Source organism: Anarhichas minor, unplaced genomic scaffold, assembly GCF_050575085.1.
Source record: "Anarhichas minor isolate MPS153535 unplaced genomic scaffold, ASM5057508v1 ptg000010l, whole genome shotgun sequence".
In the NCBI taxonomy this organism is placed as follows: domain Eukaryota; kingdom Metazoa; phylum Chordata; class Actinopteri; order Perciformes; family Anarhichadidae; genus Anarhichas; species Anarhichas minor.
In genome coordinates this window covers 8,758,178-8,777,886 of record NW_027466456.1, presented here as the reverse complement: position 1 = coordinate 8,777,886, position 19,709 = coordinate 8,758,178, and the positions used below count along the sequence as shown (strand labels likewise).

General features: G+C 43.1%; 1 protein-coding gene across 2 annotated transcripts in view; it reads right to left on the bottom strand.

The window, feature by feature from the left end:
- Positions 1-3,963: 3,963 nt before the first annotated feature.
- The window catches only part of ttll7 (tubulin tyrosine ligase-like family, member 7), a 59,796-nt gene continuing 44,050 nt past the window's right edge, over positions 3,964-19,709 (bottom strand). Inside the window, exons 17-22 of one of the 2 annotated variants that reach the window (XM_076088621.1) lie at positions 16,878-16,958; positions 14,862-15,022; positions 12,356-12,529; positions 10,811-10,914; positions 6,523-6,627; positions 5,626-5,750 (exon numbers count right to left, since the gene is read on the bottom strand). In XM_076088621.1, coding sequence (XP_075944736.1) covers positions 6,545-6,627; positions 10,811-10,914; positions 12,356-12,529; positions 14,862-15,022; positions 16,878-16,958 — 603 coding nt within the window. In that variant the 3' untranslated portion in view covers positions 5,626-5,750; positions 6,523-6,544. Of the gene's footprint in view, positions 5,751-6,522; positions 6,628-10,810; positions 10,915-12,355; positions 12,530-14,861; positions 15,023-16,877; positions 16,959-19,709 lie in introns of both variants that reach the window. The other variant, XM_076088620.1, reaches the window with a different exon arrangement.

Genomic DNA, 19,709 nt, shown 5'->3' with positions numbered 1-19,709 from the left:
ATATTGATTAATCTGTGATTATTTTCTCAATCAACTATTTAGTCTACAAAATGTCAGATTATACTTCAATGTTTACAATAATTTCCCAGAGCCCGAGGAGGAGGCATATTCAAATGTCTTGTTTGGTCCGAAAAACAGTTGAAAACCCAGAGATATTCAGCTTACTATCATATTTGACAAAGACGAGCTTTAAATCCTCATGTTTGAGAAGCTGGAATCAGCCTCTTTTTTCCATATTTGATTGACACTTAATGGATTATGAAAGAAGCTGCAGATTGATTTCTGTCAGTCAGCTAATTGTTTCAGCTCTAAACTCGAATGTCTCAAAGATGAACAGCGTCAGAGGCCAAAATATGCTGGAAAGTCCAAAAGAGGGCTGTAATTAACATTTCATTGTTGACTAATCTGTTTTACTTTTACCAATAATCTATAAATTCAAAACATATTACAGATTATTAACACAATTTCTCAAAGCACAGGGTGAGACCTTTAAATGGGGAACAGTAGTTCCCAAACGACACCCACCAGCATCCACTGTGGGAACCACTGGTCTAACCACCAGTCCATGTTAAGAAGCTGACACTACACACTATTTATCTTTTTGGCTTGAGAATGACTTAAACAACTGATTTATAAAAATCTTCATTCATTTTAATTAGTGGGCTCATCATTTCGGCATTAGTCCAAATTCAAGTTTACAACAAAACTACATCGTTTGAATATAACTTTAACCCCTAATTATGTTACTCTCTGAGTATTTAAATGAAATACGGCCACCATGTTCATTAAACAGAAAAACAAACAACCAGAAGTCACATTTTAATCATATTACACCCTCCTAGAAACGTCCTCTCACCAGCAAAATATATTTTGGTTAAAGACTTTAAAATAAAAATGTGTTGCAGACTAAACAGAAATGTGTGTGTGTGTGTGTGTGTGTGTGGTAAATAACCTGAGCCACTGGAGCGAGCTGAGTGAAGAGCATCCAGGCTCCTCAGTGTGCATGTGTTTATCTGTTGGTTTATGTGTCGGTTACAGGCAGGACCCCTGCTGAGAGCAAAGATGTTGTAAACGAGGCCCGACAGATAATGTATGGCAGCGGGTGTCATTGAACGCGTCCCTTTGAGAATACACGTTAAACACACAAATACCAGGGCACAGAGGCAGGTGTGAGGCCTGCAATACTAATAATACACAGCAGTTAACATATGTGAACATGCGACCACACACACACACACACACACACGCACATATATGGCACAGTACATTACTCACTTAGTGGGTAGAAGAAATACATAATCCTACACACACACAGTTTCATACACAGGCTGTACACGGGCAATATTTGTCTGATAAGAAAGGTCACTTTTGAAAGCACACAAACCACTACAGGCTGCACTTTTAAAGCTTCACTAGAAAGAGAAAGGAGGGCAGCCGAACCTCTGGACACCTCACTCAGCCAGTCATAATTACAGAACAAATCGCACTGCTCTTTTCCCTCCATGTCATTTGAAATAGTGGATTAAGAGCACAAACAAAGCTGTGTTTTTTTTTTTTAAGCTCGGCCATCTGTGTTTGCTTCGAGAGCTTGTGTGTGTGTGTGTGTGTGTGTGCTTATCTCATCTGAACCATCCACCTCTCTCACAGCTCCCAGTCGCTTTTTTTACTCTCAAAGCCGGAGAGGTCGGCTCAGGGCCCTGAAACTGGGTCATCTGGGTGTTGCGAAAAGAAAAGGCTGGACTCTGGCTGTAAAGCTGCCTGGACCTCGCTCAGGTAGGGGAGAGAGGGAGGCAGAAATTGATGGCTTGGGGCCCCGGAGATTGGCGAGTGGAAAGGTCAGGACAGTACGGCGCAGCTCTGTTGCTGGGGGAGATATTTTTGGACAGCACGCAGGGGTCACAGCGCCAGACTGTCAGCCTCCGCTCCAGTCTGGTTGCAGGGGCCGCGGCCAAGGCGGAGGCAGGAGAGCCTCAAGGTTACGGCCCTGCACCTTTTCTGCTGACAGAAAGAGGGAATGAGCGAGGGATGGAGGGGTGGAAAGGTCACAAGAACCTGGAGGCCATGCTGCTTTTACAGGTCTAAATAAAAACTGACTTTGTTCTTCTTGAGGGTAGCCGTTTGCGTACAAACGATCATCCGTGCAGGGTGGCTTTCGGGGTCAAGATGGTACAAGAAAAGGGCTTGCTGGGTACACACTCTCATTTCGGAGGCGAGTGACAGTTCAGGAGTGTCACCCGTCAGTTCAGGAGTGTCACCCGTCCACAAATTGTGTGAAATGTGATATCACTCAGAGGCTGACCCAGATAGCCAGAGAGCCGCTAGAGTAACGGATATCAGGTGGACAGGAAGTTCCAAATCCATCAGAGATCGACGGCACTTAAATTCAATGTTTCTAATTGGTTCTGCTTGATTGATTTTCCCCCAGTATTTGCTTCACAGCGCCAACTTCTATTGATACTATCTCAGCTAATTAGTTGTTGGAAAAAAATAACACTGAAGATTATTGAAGTTGCCCCATCAACATGCTATGCAGAATTGTAACAACATTTGAATGCAGCAGAAATGCACTTTTATCGTGACCATTATCATTTATTTAAACAATTGGAATGAGTCTATAACTTTCGCATGGCCTCCGTTTCGCCGTCGGGCCAAACAAGGCCCTTTAGCTGTGATATAATCTCAACATACCGCAGCCAGAGCCTTCCTCTCGGTCCTCATGTCCTGTCTGTGTCCACACAATCTGCATTCCATTGCAGGCAAAAATGTAAAGAGATGGTTGAGTAACCTCTACCTGAGCAGTATGTGTGTTGCAATCAAATTTTATTGACATAGCCTGGCCGGCCGCATGTGACTTTTAGTGCATGTTAGTGCACGTAGCGTGCCCCACTGCTTAGCTCACGGCTGCCGCTCTGCACTGCTCTCATGCGGCGGTTACAGCTGATAACGCCGTTCCACCGCACAGTGTCGATGCGGAAGTGTAGTGTCCACCGTCTGGTTCCCCCCCCCCCCCCCCCAACCGCTTGACAACAAGTGGTTTCCAGTTCTGTCCAGAATTTATATAGGAGTTTGCATCTTTACTTATAGACCAGCTGTGTTGTGTGTCTGGGTTTTGACAGGATTGGTGGCCATTCAGGAAGTAAACAGACTTGAAGAGATAGAGAGTACCAATGTTGTGTGTTGGGTTCACCCCATGTTCTGCAGTTACTCAATAAATGAGATAAATCGAAAAATCGACTCATTACTTGACAAGTTTGTTGCACAATCTAAATTTGATAGTCGAGTGGAGTGAGACTCAGACAGACAGCCATGTCAAGTGATGAATCATTTGTCACTTGTTGCCACGGTAGTCATGTATTCTGCAGCCCGATGGAGAGCAGTCAGACACTAGTGAGGCCAGGCACGGCGGAGGCAGCCTCCTTCTGGTGCTGAGCACTTGGGATTGGTAAAGTAACCGGAGTGAAGCCGGGGAGCTTGCCGTCAAACTCATTTATCAATTTATCCCTTTTTTCCCGCATGAACTGGCAACTTGACTGAGGACACAGATACAACAATACCAACGTTGTTGTACTTTTGGCTCTCAAGTCTTGTTCGATGCGGCAAGAAAACAGCAGATATCTTCCACAGAGATTAAAGCATTACTTTAGGATTCCTTCAATTTAAAAAAAAAATGAATTCACAATCATAATCATTGTTTTTAGGAAAAGCAATATCTTTTATTCGGCACCTTTTCTAAAAACTCTGTGGATGTATTATTCTTTAAAGAGTATTCTTCTTCATAAATATGTTATGAATATGACCTTTTTTAATAAGCATGGTCCCACAATAAAAGGTAAGTTTAATGTTTGTGTGTAGAGGATAAATAAAAGAAAGAAACATTGAAAGTCGTCTGCAATCGTAAAATGTAAAGACGACGTTGGGGACCGCTGAAGAAAACAAATGACAAAAAGAGTAAATGCGTTTGTTTAAACATTTTATTGCTATGTAAAATTAAAAATCTCATACCTCCAATGAAAAAGTACTACTTTTAAATAACACAAATAAAATCAGGCAAAATAAAAAAAAATATTTGGCATTGTGCAGTGATGTTCAGTGTGTGGGAATTAAATGTGAGCAGATTTAGCACAGCATTGCTGCAACACTTGTTAGTCAGGGTTGATGTTATAAAATGCACACTGTACTGTATCGCTCACAGACTACCATCTTTAAAAGTCTCGTGTCATTTCATTGGGTAGAACAGAGCCAAGAAAACTACTAAACATATAACGCTGCGTTTCTCCCTCTCAACATTTAATACTATATCTAACAGAGGTCCTACAGTGTTTTCATGACATACCCTAAATAAAACCCAACTGAACACATGAAGTTCGTGTGCTTATTATTGGCACATCCATGATCTCCGAGGCGACTGCTCCTACAGTGCGGTGGGAGAAAAGGCTGCAGCTGCTCGTCCCAGGAAAATCGCCGCCGTCACGGTACAGAACATTTGAGCTGCTGATCCAAGTCATTCACCGTGCCACACAATCTGAAAGTGATGTGACGTATCCTTGTTATCTCTGACACAAGTGAAGTGTCTCCTTCTTAGTGAAGCCGCTACAAAGACACAATAATTAATGACAAAAAAACAAAAACACAAAACTTCAAGTATATTCCAAACGCAGCTCCTCCTCATCTGGGTGAGGGACTAAAACTCTAGGCATGCAAACACTAGTAATGTGCACCCACTTTCTCTTTCTGTGACATACTGCAAAGTGCATATTAGGGACTGGGTGCTCTCCTAAAGACTTAAGTTTGGCTCTTTGCGCTGTGGCGTCAAAGTTAGCTCATTCTCTAAGAGGCAAAGAGGCGTGGCTTTACTACATTGAGATTCTAAACGTTGTGTTGCTTAATAATGCTGCGCTCGGTATAACACAGGTAAAACATGAAGCATTAGCGTTCAGAAGTTTGCTAATTCAAAAAACAGTTTAAATTCTCTGGGCAAAACTGGAACATAAAGTGACCGTGGAAGCATTTACAAAACATAAAGCCTCTCATATAAGTTATGAAATAAATTAAATTCAGACATAAAATAACTGATTACAGCCAGAAAAAATAAGATTTCTGTTTTTTTTACACAAGGGATAACTTTGTTGATCATTCCATATCCGCATTCTGCATCAGCATTCACTGCATTCATGGAATACCTTACAAAATAAGTAAGTAAATAAATAAATAATCCTTGCATTGTTTAGTATTTGTTATTTTTTCCTTTTACAGTACCATGACTTGTAACTGTACAGTGAGTAGGTATAATACAGCAATTACAATGAGAAAAGAGGGGTAAACCCATTGTCTGGTGTTACATGGGGCTGAAAGTGGGGCTTGAGGGTACCGGTGGTCTGCTGGTCTAGGCCGGTCCGGACTGGTCTAAATTGAATGAGGCCCTTTAGCAATCCATAATCATCTGGCCCTTCTTTGTTGGTCTGCCACAAGGGGGAATTGGCTCAGGTTGAGGCTCCGGCCGGTTTCCAGAGCTGCCTCGGCTTCAGATCTGTGCCGGACTTGCTGAGATCGGAGTTTGGCTGGGTGAGAGTCAGAGGGGGGGGGAGGTTGAGGTCAAAAGGTGTAGGGAGCCAGGGCTGCCGCGGTGACCTCAGAAGTGGCCCATCCTGGCGGCGAAAAGGCTGCGTGACCGTGGCACTGTCGAAGAGAGGCGGCCAAAGCTGGACGAAGGCCACTTCATGATGAACTGGGAGGTCACTGGCAGCAGATACCTGGACAGACGGACACGAGCGAGGGACGGAGGGATTAAGGGAAAGGATGAACATAATGAGAGGATTAGATATGCATAGGTCACAATTTAGAGGTTTGGGCGCGTCAGTGCTCGGCACTGAGATCACACTCTTCATATATTTCTACCATTCTACCATTTTACGGCCGTCGCCATTTGCACATTTCAACTCTAATAATAGCTTGGTGATTTCAAGATATCGTGACATCACCCTCCCCTTGACAACGAGAAAAAAAGATTGTGAGATCCATATGAGTTAATCAACTGAGCAGTTTGTCTATAAAATGCCAGAAAATAATTCAAAATGATGGTTACGATTCCCAACACACCAAGGGAACGAGATGTCCTGTTTTGTCTGACCAACAGTCCAAAACCCAAATATATTCATTTTACTTTCATGGATGGCAAAGAAAAGCATCACATTCTCATATTTAAAATGTGTAAACAGCAATTGTTTGGCTTTATTATCAGGGATTAATATCAACTATTTTGATTAGTCAATTATCAAAATAGTTGACGATTAATTTGATTGAGTTAATCGATGGATCATTCCAGCTGTAATTTTATGAAATGTACCAAATCTAAACTCTCAGTTAGCGTTCTGTTTAATTAGGATTATATGCAGTATTTATGTACGCGTAGACAAATAAATGATTGACCTCATACTGACAGAAGCAGATGCTTTCAGGACAACTGAATTTTTCAACTTTGACCTTTTTCTTACATTTTTGGTATCATGAACAGAAAATCCTCACCTATCATTCCGAGGCATAGGCGTCAGTACCTTTCTAAGACTTTTCTATGACACCTTCCACCGAGACAGAGCAGTGAGGCAGCTCCTGCTAACAGCGTTCCAGTACCTGAGAATGAGACCAGCGTCAGGTTGAGAGAGAGTAAGGAGGGGCTGAACCCTGCTCCCATCTTCCTTTAGCTACTGGAAATGAGTCAGATATGGTTGTCAGAGCAATGTCAGATGAGATGAGCAAATCGTGGGCAAAGTTAACTGAAGGTTATGCAAATGTTTGCGGTACTGTTCAGAAGACATGAGACAGGGGAAGTTTGAATTCTTCCAGACTGATCAGTTGGCAGAATGACTTACGTGTATGGGCTTTTGCAGCACTACTTGTCATATTGTGATGTTAAACATTATGTGACCTTTTTTGCCACTTCCGCAGCAAAGATCTTTAGCTCATAAAAAAATACATCTGATTATCGTTTAGTTGAAAGAGTACAATGGGCAAAATAAATAGTCCCCGTGGAAGTGTTTAAGATGTGACAATCTAATCAAAAGGGAGCCAGTGGGGCGGAGGATCACAGAGTGAAGAAATGATATCTTCCTTTAAGCTGGTGCAGAGATAACATACTTTTTCCTTCTGACAGCTCTCTCTCTCTCTCTCTCCTTGTGAAATAGCTCTTGGACAAATTAGCCGAGCAGTTTCTTTTAAAGTCGACCGGAAAGAGAAAAAAAAAAAAAAGCACATGTCGCTAAGGGCGCCCGCTTCAACACAGTAGACTCAGGAGAGTTAGAACAGATCCAAATTAACTTCATTTAGTCCAACGAGAGTGTCCTTGAAGCAGCTTCAAGTGGGCCGTGGGTATCCCTCCAGCACGTCCTCTTCTCTCTGACTGGACTTGGTGAACAAGGGCTCAGTCCGGCACTTCTTAAACTCCTCCACTCAAACCCAAGAGAACAGGTGGGCAGGATGTGTTTTCACTTCTAAGTGCAGTCTTCAAGGTGACATTTAGTGATTCCATACCATGATTTTGCATCGCCCTTGTTTTCATTTCTTTCTACATTTGTTATGTGTCTCTTCCCCCTGCTCTTCACCTTATTCCATCGCCTTCCTATGTGATTCCCCGTATTCCTCCATTGGGATTCTGTTCATGGATTGGGGAGGGGGAGGGGGAGGGGGAGGGGGGTTCTCCCCTTCATTTCCATAAGGCTTTGGCTGAAAACCCCGAGCCCAGGCATGGAAATGGCAGTAAAAAAAAAAGAAAAGAAAGAAAATCAAATATTGAACATCCATTGGGGGCCCGAGTGTGTGTTCTTCAGAGATCCTCTGGTATTCACTTTGAGAATATTCTGCTTATAGACAGCATCACGGTGCTGGTAGTGGTAAGGGGTGGGGTAGGAGGGCTTCTCACGTCCAAGCGGCCGCTGTCTCTGCAGGCTATATTTAATTGGATTCACATTTGGTATCTTCCAGGTTCGTCCTCCTTTTGATCATGAAGAAGGTCTTAACAATGTGCATGCTTGAAAGCCAGGGGGGGAGGCTTGTTCATGCACTTGTGCTTTGCTTCAATCCGTCAGTTGACAGGGAGACGGAAAGATACTCTCCTGCGCCGCTCCTGACATGCAGAGCTACAATCTACCGCTGTTCCTCCTGACGGGGCCTTCCACGCTACTCTTTAGTCCTCCATCGAGATGCAACTGCCACAGCGAATTAAGAGGAGGCCAGAGAAAAACAAAATGCCACGACGAAGGATGGAGGGAAAGACTGCCGCGATAGCTGACGCAATCATAAACAAAGAGGTACAAAGAGCCTTGAAGGTTATCTGCAGCCCACATTCAGCTCAACACCCCAATTAACCCTAATTACTGCCACACTTTTCAGACAGTTGAAAGTTAATAGAATCTGAAACTTTTGTCATTACGGGGAAATTGTCTTTGGGTAGTGACAGTAATTTCAGGCTTAACAAGAAAGTCATTAGTGGAGCTATTTGGCTACTTCCTCTCATCTGCCCACACAGACTGAAGGACTTTGCTTAGACCAATGGGGCTGTTGACATACCTGATCAGGGCACTCAACAGAGGAAGGAGGCTTGAACAAGAGCGGGCAGGTGTGGTCAACAATGGAGACCCCAAAGACCCCAGCCTACAGACCTACTTTGACGTGTGCCAAAGCCTGCTGAGAGCTCTGTGAGTGTATGTCATGTATGTGCGTGTGCATGCACAAGAGACTAAGTGGATATTGAGTTTGTCAGTGCGAATTTGCCTGAATGTATGGTGTTTGATTCTAATGTGTTGAGGTTAGAATGTGGAGGTTTGCCAAGCATTTTTTTGTGTACGATTACATATTGAACTGGAACCCGTAAAATATCTGTCCACTTGAGTCTTTGAGAAATGTCATACATAGTATCCAGGTGTCATTTACCCACAATTTCTCGATTCAGTTTAGTTCAGTGGAGTTGTGATGTTGGCCCGGATAAAATAAACCTAATTATTGTTTTATTATTAAATAATTTATTTGCAAGTTTACATTACATTCCAATGTGAGACATGGGCGAGGAAATGCACAATCCTCTTTCCATGCACAGTGCATATGGGCGTGAGAGTATTGTTTCTTATAGAATTAGAGATGCACTGATTGATTAGTTGCCGATCGAAACCAGACTCTGTTCAGCTGAACGACCGGTTCACATGACCGCTGGCTGGCCGGTCAGTTTCATATTTCAAATTTGTTGGCGATCATATTTACACTTGCGCACGGCTGCCGCAAGATACACAGTAACCGGCCACGGGCAACATGTTTTCGGTGAGTGAAGAAGACCTGAAGTTCACGATTTATCACAACTGCAAGTCCAAAATAAGTCTCTCCCTCGCACAGGCTTATTATAGAGCTAACGGCTAACTTTAACAGCAGCTGCACTGACTTGCATCATGGTATGTTCACGCTCTACTCAGTATAATTGGTATTGAGACGAGGTAAATTATAATGCAATCATGATGTGTTCGATTGTATTCTTGTAAAATGTAGTTTTTGGCTAGAAACTTTAATAAATACAGTTGGTTGAAGGAGATGTTATTACAGAAATATAAAATTAATATCAGAGATGGAATTATGATCTGTTTAATTTACTAACAATAGCTCAAAGCATCTTATAAAATATAAGTAAAATTACTAATGCAAAGATTTATTTTAATCAAAGCAAGTATTTAAATTAAAATAAAATCATTTATTTCCTAATCGTTTGAATTGTGTGTTTTTATGCAAATAAGTGTAAGTTAAAGGGTAACATTTAGGATTTTTGACGGTTTGCACTGACTTTACGGCGTTGGTGAAAAAAGGAAGTCTAGCTGTCAATTATAGTTCTTAGAAAGAAAATCTGAATCTGCAAAATCTTTTTAAAAAACTGAAATAGCAATCTATGTAGTTTAAAAAATAGCAATCTATGTATCTCTAAACATAATGTATCCTTTAAATGTTTGTGTCAGTTGGATGTGGACACAGTTCGAAATAAATAGTTTGAGGTTAGTGTCTGTGTCAAACATTGAAGAGGGACCGAAAATCACTCCGTAACAATCACATGACATGTGCATGAACACGCTCACACACACGCGCACACACAATTTACCCTCTCATAGAAAGCGTATGCATCAATGAGAAAATAATCCTAATTGCTTCTCTTCTGTCTGAAGTGGCATGCCTGATGGAGAGATGTGAACCCGTGTGTGTTGTGAAACTGCAAACCACACGATGCAAGCCGAGCCATTTTCTGTCTTGTTGTGACAAGAAAAAGAGCGGCGCTTGGGCTGATCATGGCACTGATGCGGTGTAGGTGAGGCGCTCAGCTCCCACCGAGGCCACTTGTACTAAAAATGCACTCAGTGTGAGATGCTCTTGATAAACGCGTCGAGTGAAAGGTATAGTTAAGCATGTGGCAGCAGGATGATTGGCTGGTGATGTACAGCAAGCTGGCCGAATGGTTGCGGCGCGGACAAACAGTGCTCTCAACAGTCCTAATATGCTTTCTTCTCCTATCTCCTCCTTCCTTTCAGATATATTGTCTTTTATTTTTGGGCATCAGATCATATGAAACGCATCCGATTCTCAAGTCAATCCAAATAGTGTCGAGTGAAAGGAGAGGAGACCATGCTAGACTGTTGGTTGTGCAGCTAAAACAGCCATCATCGGGGCAGGTGGGGCCAAGCCTTTGTTACAGCGGTGAGGTGGTGGGGAGCAGCAGGGAACGGGGACGGTGCTGGTAGATGGTGGGGGGAGGGGGGTGGGGGGGTTTAGCAGAACTAAACCAAGCAAAGACCTGCGTCGAGGGGCGAAGAGACGGAGGAAGAGGAAGAGGAAGCGGCAGCGACAGCAGCAGGGGTGGAGCCATGGGTAGAGGCTGGTCCAGCAGCAAATGGTAAGCTTTTTTACACAGACATGTATAGACAGAAGAAATAAGGAGAGACAGACCAATGCATGCTTACATGGACTCTCATCGACACCTACATACATATGGGCACACCAATGTGTCATTTTGTGTATGCTTGACTTATTAAATCCAATTACAGTCTTATCTTAAAATCTTCATAGTCCACTAATTTATATTCCTTAATCCACCCTCAAAATAAATATGCTAAAAACAATAAAACAATCAATGGCAACAATGTCAGATTAGTCAAGACATAAGTGGCTAACAACTGTACACAAACCCCACACGCTTTTTTTCTTTTAACAGCAGAGGTTTTTATACTGGAGGCACAAAGTGATAGCCTGTTAAAATATGCGCAAGAGTTATGAATCATGTAAAGCGAGGCCCCAGGAAAAAAAAAGAGCTCTCTCTCTCTCTCCCTCTCTCGTAAGGTCATTTGCTGCACAGGCTCATCTGGGCTCTAATTGAATTAAGCAGGCCTCGGGGGGGCCCGGGCTAACCTGAGCGCTAATCTGTGGGCCATTATTTCCTGTTAACAGCACACTCCCTCTCTCCCTCTCTCCAGCCCCCTCCCTCACTGTCTGCCAGCCCAAAGCATATGTGCTTTAAAAGTTCCCTCACTCCAAACCTGAGCTGCTGTCTCCTGCGGGGATCAACCTTAAAAATAGAATGAGGCTGATTTTTTTGTTTTGTTTGTTTAATCGGGGTTATTTGATAAAGATGATGGCTCCAAGTCTCCGTGGAGGAGAGAGGGGAAATGTTCCCTAAGAGAGGTTTAAATCAAATCAAAGATTTCTTCACTGTGTGTCAAAGTGTGTTCATTTATTTATTTTCCAGAACTTTCTAAAGGTACTTTTAACAAAGTTAATAGCTAGGCATCTGCTTTCACAAACTCATGTGTAACCAGTTTCTATCTGGACCTGAATATCAATCGGAGGAAGACATCTAAATAAATATTCCCATCACCAAGGATGTCTCCTGTTAAGCTTAACGCAGGTCCAATATCCTGGTGCGCTAGATGTCCTTCCCCTGATATGTAGTGTGTTGTGTTCTTTTAGTGTTTTTAACCCGTTATGACCTTAGACCCACTAGTTTAATCTGTAAACTAGGACAATATAAGAAAATAATGTATTTATGGGTCTGAAGACTTTCCAGGCATTTAGATGAACACCCTTCCCACATCTTGAACAATGATAGAGATAGATAGATAGATAGATAGTTACTTCATTAATCCCACAAGGGGACATTTTTTCGCTACACTGAGAACACTAAGAACAGCTTTAACCTGGGACCTACCAGTAGACTCTTGAATCCCATCTCATGCAGCCACCCTATTGTATAATAAACTATCTATTACAGCAGTAAAGCTTTACGAATCTTTCAAAAATAAAGACCTCAGGGGGAAGTCATTGAAGGGTTGGGTTTCCTTCTCACCTGGTGTCGTCCCACTCTGGGCTGAGTCCGGTCAAAGAGCCACGGGACTCTGAGACAAACTTGTAGACGACCAACAGGCAGTCTCGGCACAGCTGGACCAGCCGGCGGCAGCACAGCAGCTCCTGAGGGGACACCACCTCGCTGCTCTTACTGAAGATGGTCTCCCACGATGAACTGGAGCGCAAACAAGAGGGCACGCACACACACACTCAAATAAAGTCAGTCAGGATAATCATCACCATGTATTCATCAGTATGCACAAGTATACAGTGCATGTGTATGCATCGTGCAGGCACACAGATTAAGTCACACTCATTCATATGGTTATATGTTCTTCATACTGTTTGGCCTTCACTGTACATGTGTGCATATACATTTGCATGAACACTTGCAGGCAGACACACAGGGAGGAAGGATGAAACAGATCCGAGTACAGTTAACCCCCTTTACAACCCCGGACATACCCCTGACTGTGAGAGAGCTTCAACAACTGAGACACACAACCCAGGGGGGTGCGTTTGATGTCTACCCCCTTTCACTCCTTTGGAGGTCGGGGGTGCTTCCTCTGAAAAGGTTCAAAACTGAGTTTTTTCATTCTCTTTCCCTAAGTCGTTTTCAAAGTCTGTTGAATTCATCGCCCACAATAGCTGCGAGGCCGATTGATTGTTGTTAAGTCCCTTAGATACAATATCAAACAGGAGACAGCGAGGGGGGGGGGGGGGCACACTGTGATTTGGCGTGTGCTTTTCGAGGTGCACCCGCATCTCTGTCGCAGCGTGACATCGAGCCCCCCTGTTGGGTTTATCCATGTTTGGGCCGTGGCCTGTTGTAGGGAGGGGCCAGACGGTAGGCTAGCATTCTAGCTGGATCAGCCAGACAGGCTGTAGACAAAAGCTGCATGGGGTGGCTGAGGCTAGGCTAGGCTAATCCTCCCAGTCATCTACCCCTCCACCCAACCTTTTCTCTCCTGGTTTGTTTTTTCCTACGATGTCTCATTTTCAATCAATCCCCTCCCTTTTTCTCTGTCGCCAGGTCCCCCCCCCCCCCCCCCCCTTCTCGCCTTCTGCTTATCATCCCCTTCATCTCTATCACCCGCTCACTGCCTTCCTCACTCTCCCTCAATTACGACTGCCAAGGAAGTTAGGGAGGAATAAAAGGGAGAGCCGTGGGCAGAGACTTCAGTTACACCCTATGAGTCCTCTGTGTCGAGGGAAGCACGGCCACTGAGCAACTGAACTGTAAAGAATATGGAGAGGAGGAGATGCAAGAAGGTCACACCTCCATCACAGACGAGATGAAAAGCTACCGGCGCAGCAGCTGTCTGAATGTGAGGGGCCTGTCTGTCTGTGTGTGTGTGTGTGTGTGTGTGTGTGTGTGTGTGTGTGTGTGTGTGTGTGTGTGTGTGTGTGTGTGTGTGTGTGTGTGTGTGTGTGTGTGTGTGTGTGTGTGTGTGTGTGTGTGTGTGTGTGTGTGTGTGTTTTGCTGCATGTGTGGACTTGTTTGGGAGTGCTAATGCGTGTGAAATTGTATGGAAACCATTCTTGTCTTTGAGGGATGCAAAATGTGTGTTTAAGAAAGCCAATGTGAACCAGCGATGAGAAACATTAGTTCTGTGTTTGTGTGTCTGCTGTTTTGGGGTTTCTATAGGAACACGATCAAGTTGGCTGTCTCTGCAGTGACTCATCTTGTAGGAAGCCACTTAGTGTCGCCATCAAAAAGAGTAGGAGAAATAAATAAATAAAAGGAAGCCAAATGAAAACTTTAAAGTATCTGATAACACACCGTACTAAAGGAACTGAGAGGCCTTCATTCACCTCCTTCCTGCTTCCATTCCTCTCCTTTCCTTGCTCTCACCTGTGAAAAAGCCCTGATTACCAGCCCAGATATGTGACCTTAATTTGCACCCAGCCTCCCCAGAGGAACATGTTTCTTTCATCCCCAAGAGCTTTCAGGAAAGTGCAGCGGGGTCTGGTCGGTCTGTCACTCATTCTCTGTCATTCAGCTGCAGTCGCTTCCCTCGTCATACTGAATAAAAATGGCAAATTGTCTCTGCTGTCACTGAAAATGATATCTATTGACGAACACTGGGCTTAAGGACATGGGGAGATTGCGAGGAGCATGAACTTCTAGTTATGGAGATAAGTATGGAGTGGCGTTATGCAATGAATAGAGTTATAATTGGCCTGCAGTGTGATCGCTTGTTTGTGTGGGGTAGAAGAATCAGTGTCCATGAACATCTCTGTTCATTCAAGGGTGTTCTTTGTGATGCTCTGGGAAAATTTTCAACATCTCTTTTGATTTGATTTTTTTGTCTTGGTTAGTTGGTCTCGGTTTAAGTCACCAATTACAATCAAAATATTCAGATTTCTTGCATGTACTTATTCTATGATGGCAGGCTTTTCGCCCTTGTGAGGTGGCTGAACACTTACGGACTAGTTTCAAGCATATCCCGGCCATTCCATCCTCATCTAAAACCCAGCTCACAACCTTGCAAAGACTGGCCTACCCGGTGTTGGAGAAGCAGTTCCACAGGCCCTGGCCGTGACTCCAGAGCAGCCGGTTGAAGATGCGATTAAAGAGCCGGTAGAGGTGGAGACTTTCTACATCCGGCTCCCTCCAGATCCGCTGCAGCACCGAGCGTACATTTGTACGAACAATGTCCAACACCTGAGTGACAGAGAAAGTGAGAGGGCGATGGGGGGGGGGGGGGGCGAACGAGAGACTTAAATCAAGAGTGTGATAATGAAGGAAATTACTCTTGCAAGACAAAAGGTGACAGCATTTCTAATTGATTATGCGTGAGTTGGCATTTGTTCCAACTGTAAGATTTCTTTCTCTTTTTTTCACCGTACCTTAAAATTAGCAATCACAGAGGCTAATGCATTCACTCAGTAACAGAGAGCAAGCTCGCTTTAATGAATACACAGACGGATGCATGCACACACTGGAGAACATCAACACATATTGTAAATGCACTAACACATCCTGAAAACTAATTTAATCAAACATGAAACACAGGTAATGAGGGTTTCAGCAGGTTTATCTCTGCATTCATGGTAAAGCATGCACATACATACAGCCTGTGTGTAGTCTGTGTGTGTGTGTGTGTGTGTGTGTGTGTGTGTGTGTGTGTCTGTGGTAGAAGGAAGATGGAAAAAAACTGCTGGGGCAGACAGTGGAGAGCAGGGGAGAGGACTAATTGCTGCACCGACGTCAGTCTTGGAGAGAAGGTGTCAGAAGTTCCCAGGCGGTCTGAGGACACCTGCACCAGCCTTCCATCTTCCCCTCTTCGTATTCCCATCCCTTCCCACCTCACTGCCTTCTCTTCCTCCCCTATTCTTTCTCTTTTCACCCCGCTCAGAGTGCAGCACTGTGGCTCTTCTACTTTGATTCCTCGCTCCTCATTACTGACGTTCCCGTCTTGACTGTGTGTGCGTGTGATGCGAAGAGGGAAGATTTCCAATATGAGGCGAGCGAGACACACGCATACACACGCCGACAAACTGATAGATGAGTAAACACACACACACACACACACACACACAGATATGTTTTGGTATGGTAATCAGATGGCAGAGCGGTGGGCGCTACATTCCTGACCTCTGCCTGCTGCTCATTAGGCTGCTCCACTCCAAATAAAACATCGGCACGCACCGCCACAGCCCACAACACAGCCGAGCACAGTTGTGCAGAAAGCAGCGGCTGAGAGATCACATCATTACTGACACGCCTACCGGATGGCATTTCCCGTCTTGTCCCCTCTTCTGTTTTGTTTACATCATATTTGGTGTCTCTACCTCTCACTGTCTGACATGATAATGATCTTCATGCGTGGCTTTTTTTCTTCTTTTTCCCCCTGAAGCTTTATTTGGGGATTATTTTTGTACTTTAAAAGTTTTTCAAAAGGATTCAAAGGAATAGGTAGGAGCGGTGACATTTTGTCATATTCACCGATTTTAACAACGTCCATTGTAGACAGGGTGACAGTGTGGGCTGGGGTGCAAGGGTGCAGGCAGGAAACTTGTACAGATGTCAAAAGATAAATCTGGCCCATTTTTAAGACTTCAAGATATATCTGAAAATGAACCATTATCGCTGACAATAATCTCTGAATCTAGCTGTTTTTAACTGTTATAAGTTAATTTAGTATTAATAACTAGCCGAAGCTACTCAAGTTTTCTCCCTCACAGGTGGGCCCTTTGTCTTTCTCAAACACACATACCAGCATGTTCATCTCTGCAGTTTAAGGCCACGTTTCCACCAGCCTTTCCTTCAAGCCAATAGGCTACAACTCTCAACTTCTCTTCTCTGTTGCATTGTCTGTCGTTGGCGTTATGATCTAGTCCGCTCAGGAAGCAGTGACCTCTTATCCAAATTCTATCAAATATTGTAATAACAGGTTTAAAATAATCAAGTTGCCCTATATGTATCTTGAAGCAATTCAGAATGTAAACATCTGGAGGGACAAGTTAGACGTGAATTGGCTCAGATATCTGTGATCTGATTCCAGCATAAGACTCACCTTTCGTTGTTTGGTAGAGTCCAGCTTCACTAACCAATAGGAGGCCACTTTTGATTTATAGTATTTCCAGTTGTCCAGGATCTATGGAAGAAAAGTCAGGGGTTAAAAAAGTAGAAAAATAATCTTTTGAACATGAACAAAACGTGTGTTAGTTCAGACGTCCGAAGTAGAATCGGGAAACACATTTAAAAACGCCCTGATAGTATTTTAAAGGTATCATTTTGAACAAAAACAAACACTGAAGGTCTACTTCGCTGACATTTTATTACATCTGCTGCTTCTCAGCAGTCCTCCGTCACAACCCGGGGTTCTTACAGGGCGGTCATTGTGCTGTGCAATTCAATTACTGCCAACAACGACAATAAAAATCAACATATTTGGCAAGAAAGACACCTTCCAATTTAGAGCGCAATTCAATATTAGTATTTTAATGTTGGTAGGCACTCCAGATAACCAAATGTATGTGCACAAGCACTAAAAACGTGTTGATATAATACCGGCCCTTTAAATACTAAAATACTAATATTGATCTCACAAAATGAGATTTTGCATGTGACATAGGAAGAGGAGTCAGATCTGAATGGTTTATTTAATCCCATGTTTTCTGTCCTAGTCAGTCCACAAAGAAATTGAATATTGTCTTATTTCACAGTTTGTGGGTTGGTAGGCACTCCAGATAACTAAATGTATGTGCACAAACACTAAAAACGTGTTGATATAATACCGGCCCTTTAAATACTAAAATACTAAATTTGATCTCACAAAATGAGATCAAATTAACAGTAGTTAACAAAAGTCTGTCTTCAGAGTCAAATCTCCTGCTTCACGATGATGACACAAGGCATTTAAAGCATCATTTCAATGTCATTTCAATGCATGGAATGCATCATTTCAATGACATTTCAATGTCATTTCTCATGAATGGTTTGGATGTATTACTAGAACATGACTATTGACATCTGAGCCATGTAAAAAAGAATAATAATATATGGAAATGTTAATTATCTAAGTAAGTGGCCTGCCCTCAATGGAAAAAGACTTGATGTCATTTTCAAACTGATGTGTAAAATGTGGCGAGCATTTAGATAATACAGTGCTCGTCTATAACAGACTTTTGTTTTCATAGCACAACTCGGGGATAATAGAAAAGTCAAGTCGTGATCTTTGGTTCTTAAGCAGAAAAAAACCCATTGTTTTGCAGGTGTGTCAAAAATCCTTGGGGCATGTGTCGTTATGCTCAAAAGCTGTGCAGGATATTCCCATGCACTTGCTCCTAGTGCCAACATCACTGTGTACCTACAGGCACTGCTATTGTTGCTCTGTTGACTTAGTCTACATCTCCCCAGTGGTGCACATAAACCTCTCACGTAGCAAGTTACATCCCCTGCAAACAGTGCTCCCATTGGGAGGCTCCAGTGTAAACTTTATGTTTACTCACTCGCACACAGACACGCACACAATAAACAATCCACGAGGATTCACAGAAACCAGAAACAGAGCTGCGGTGTACATTGAACACTTTTGTTTGCTTTCCAGAAAGTTACTTGTTTGCTTGTTTAGTATTCTCTCTCAATAAAACCTAATGAACCTTGTATGGCAAGATGTACGACCATTTGTCACTCTTTTTTTTTTTTTTACACAGATTACCCTCAATTAAAGCACAACAAAACACACTCCATACATTTCACCTTTCAATGGTTCCAACTGCGACAAAAAGGTTTTGAGTGAAGTATAAAAGAGGCAATTACTCGGATAGAAACACATCATTAGCCCAATTAGACGTTAACTTTAACGTGGAAAACAAAAATTGCCAAAGATTGTTTTCATGCCAAGTGAACACTCCTTTCTCTCCCGAGGCAAGAAGTGAACAATACAGGTGCAGTTGCTCATCTGCGTTTCCATGGTGCTCTCATTAGGGTTTGTTAACAGTACAGGTGTGGCGCTAATTGTCTCTCACGACCCAGACACACCCAGATGTCAGGCACACACACACGCATTTCTTTTGCTGTTCTTGTGGGGACATTGTATGAGCAGACATCATTTAATTGGTGGCTTGCACAGACTTGACCTTAATTATATCAACTACATGCATAAGTTTGAACTTTCCGGAATTTTATTAAGAAATGTTCATAATTAAATCAATATTGGGGCTCTTACCTGCGTTACAACACATGTAGTGACATGTTATCAGTTCTTGTGGCATTATGACAAAGCCAAATTCCATTTATATTTGGAATATTTTTGATATCATGGTTGAGTGCAAAAATGTGCATGTTAAGATTTTAGGGCCCCCTAAACATTGATCAAGTGAATCATCAGCCGAGAAGCTCCAGAGTCGTTTTATCAGTCAAACGGCTTTTTTTGTTTTAGACGCATCATTGTACACAGAGCAAGGCAGGAATGCAAGGCTGGTAGCCATCCAGCTATTTTAATTTGCTGGTGGCCATGTGATAGAGGGACCATTGACCTTTTGGCCTGCATGTGACATAAATAAACTCAAATAAACAACTTCTTTTTTTTTTTTTTTTATGTAGCCAACTGAGAAGTTCTGTATATCCATTGAACATGTTGTTTTGGTGGTATTTCCATCATTAGTCATTCTGGTGAAGACGGCTGCTGTCCTTTCAGCACCGCGGGAGCCGTGTTGCTGAACAGACAGCTGGTTCTGAGGACACAGACGGCCGTAACGGAGGTCACAGTCAATGTGGACTGGGCGGATGAATGCTTTCATAGTACTTTTGTGCCGCTGATGTGTTGCTTCTGGTGTGAGTTGAAGGTTAGCCTCGGTCTCCCTTTTGATTTTTTTTTTTTCACTTTTTATGCTTTGACAAA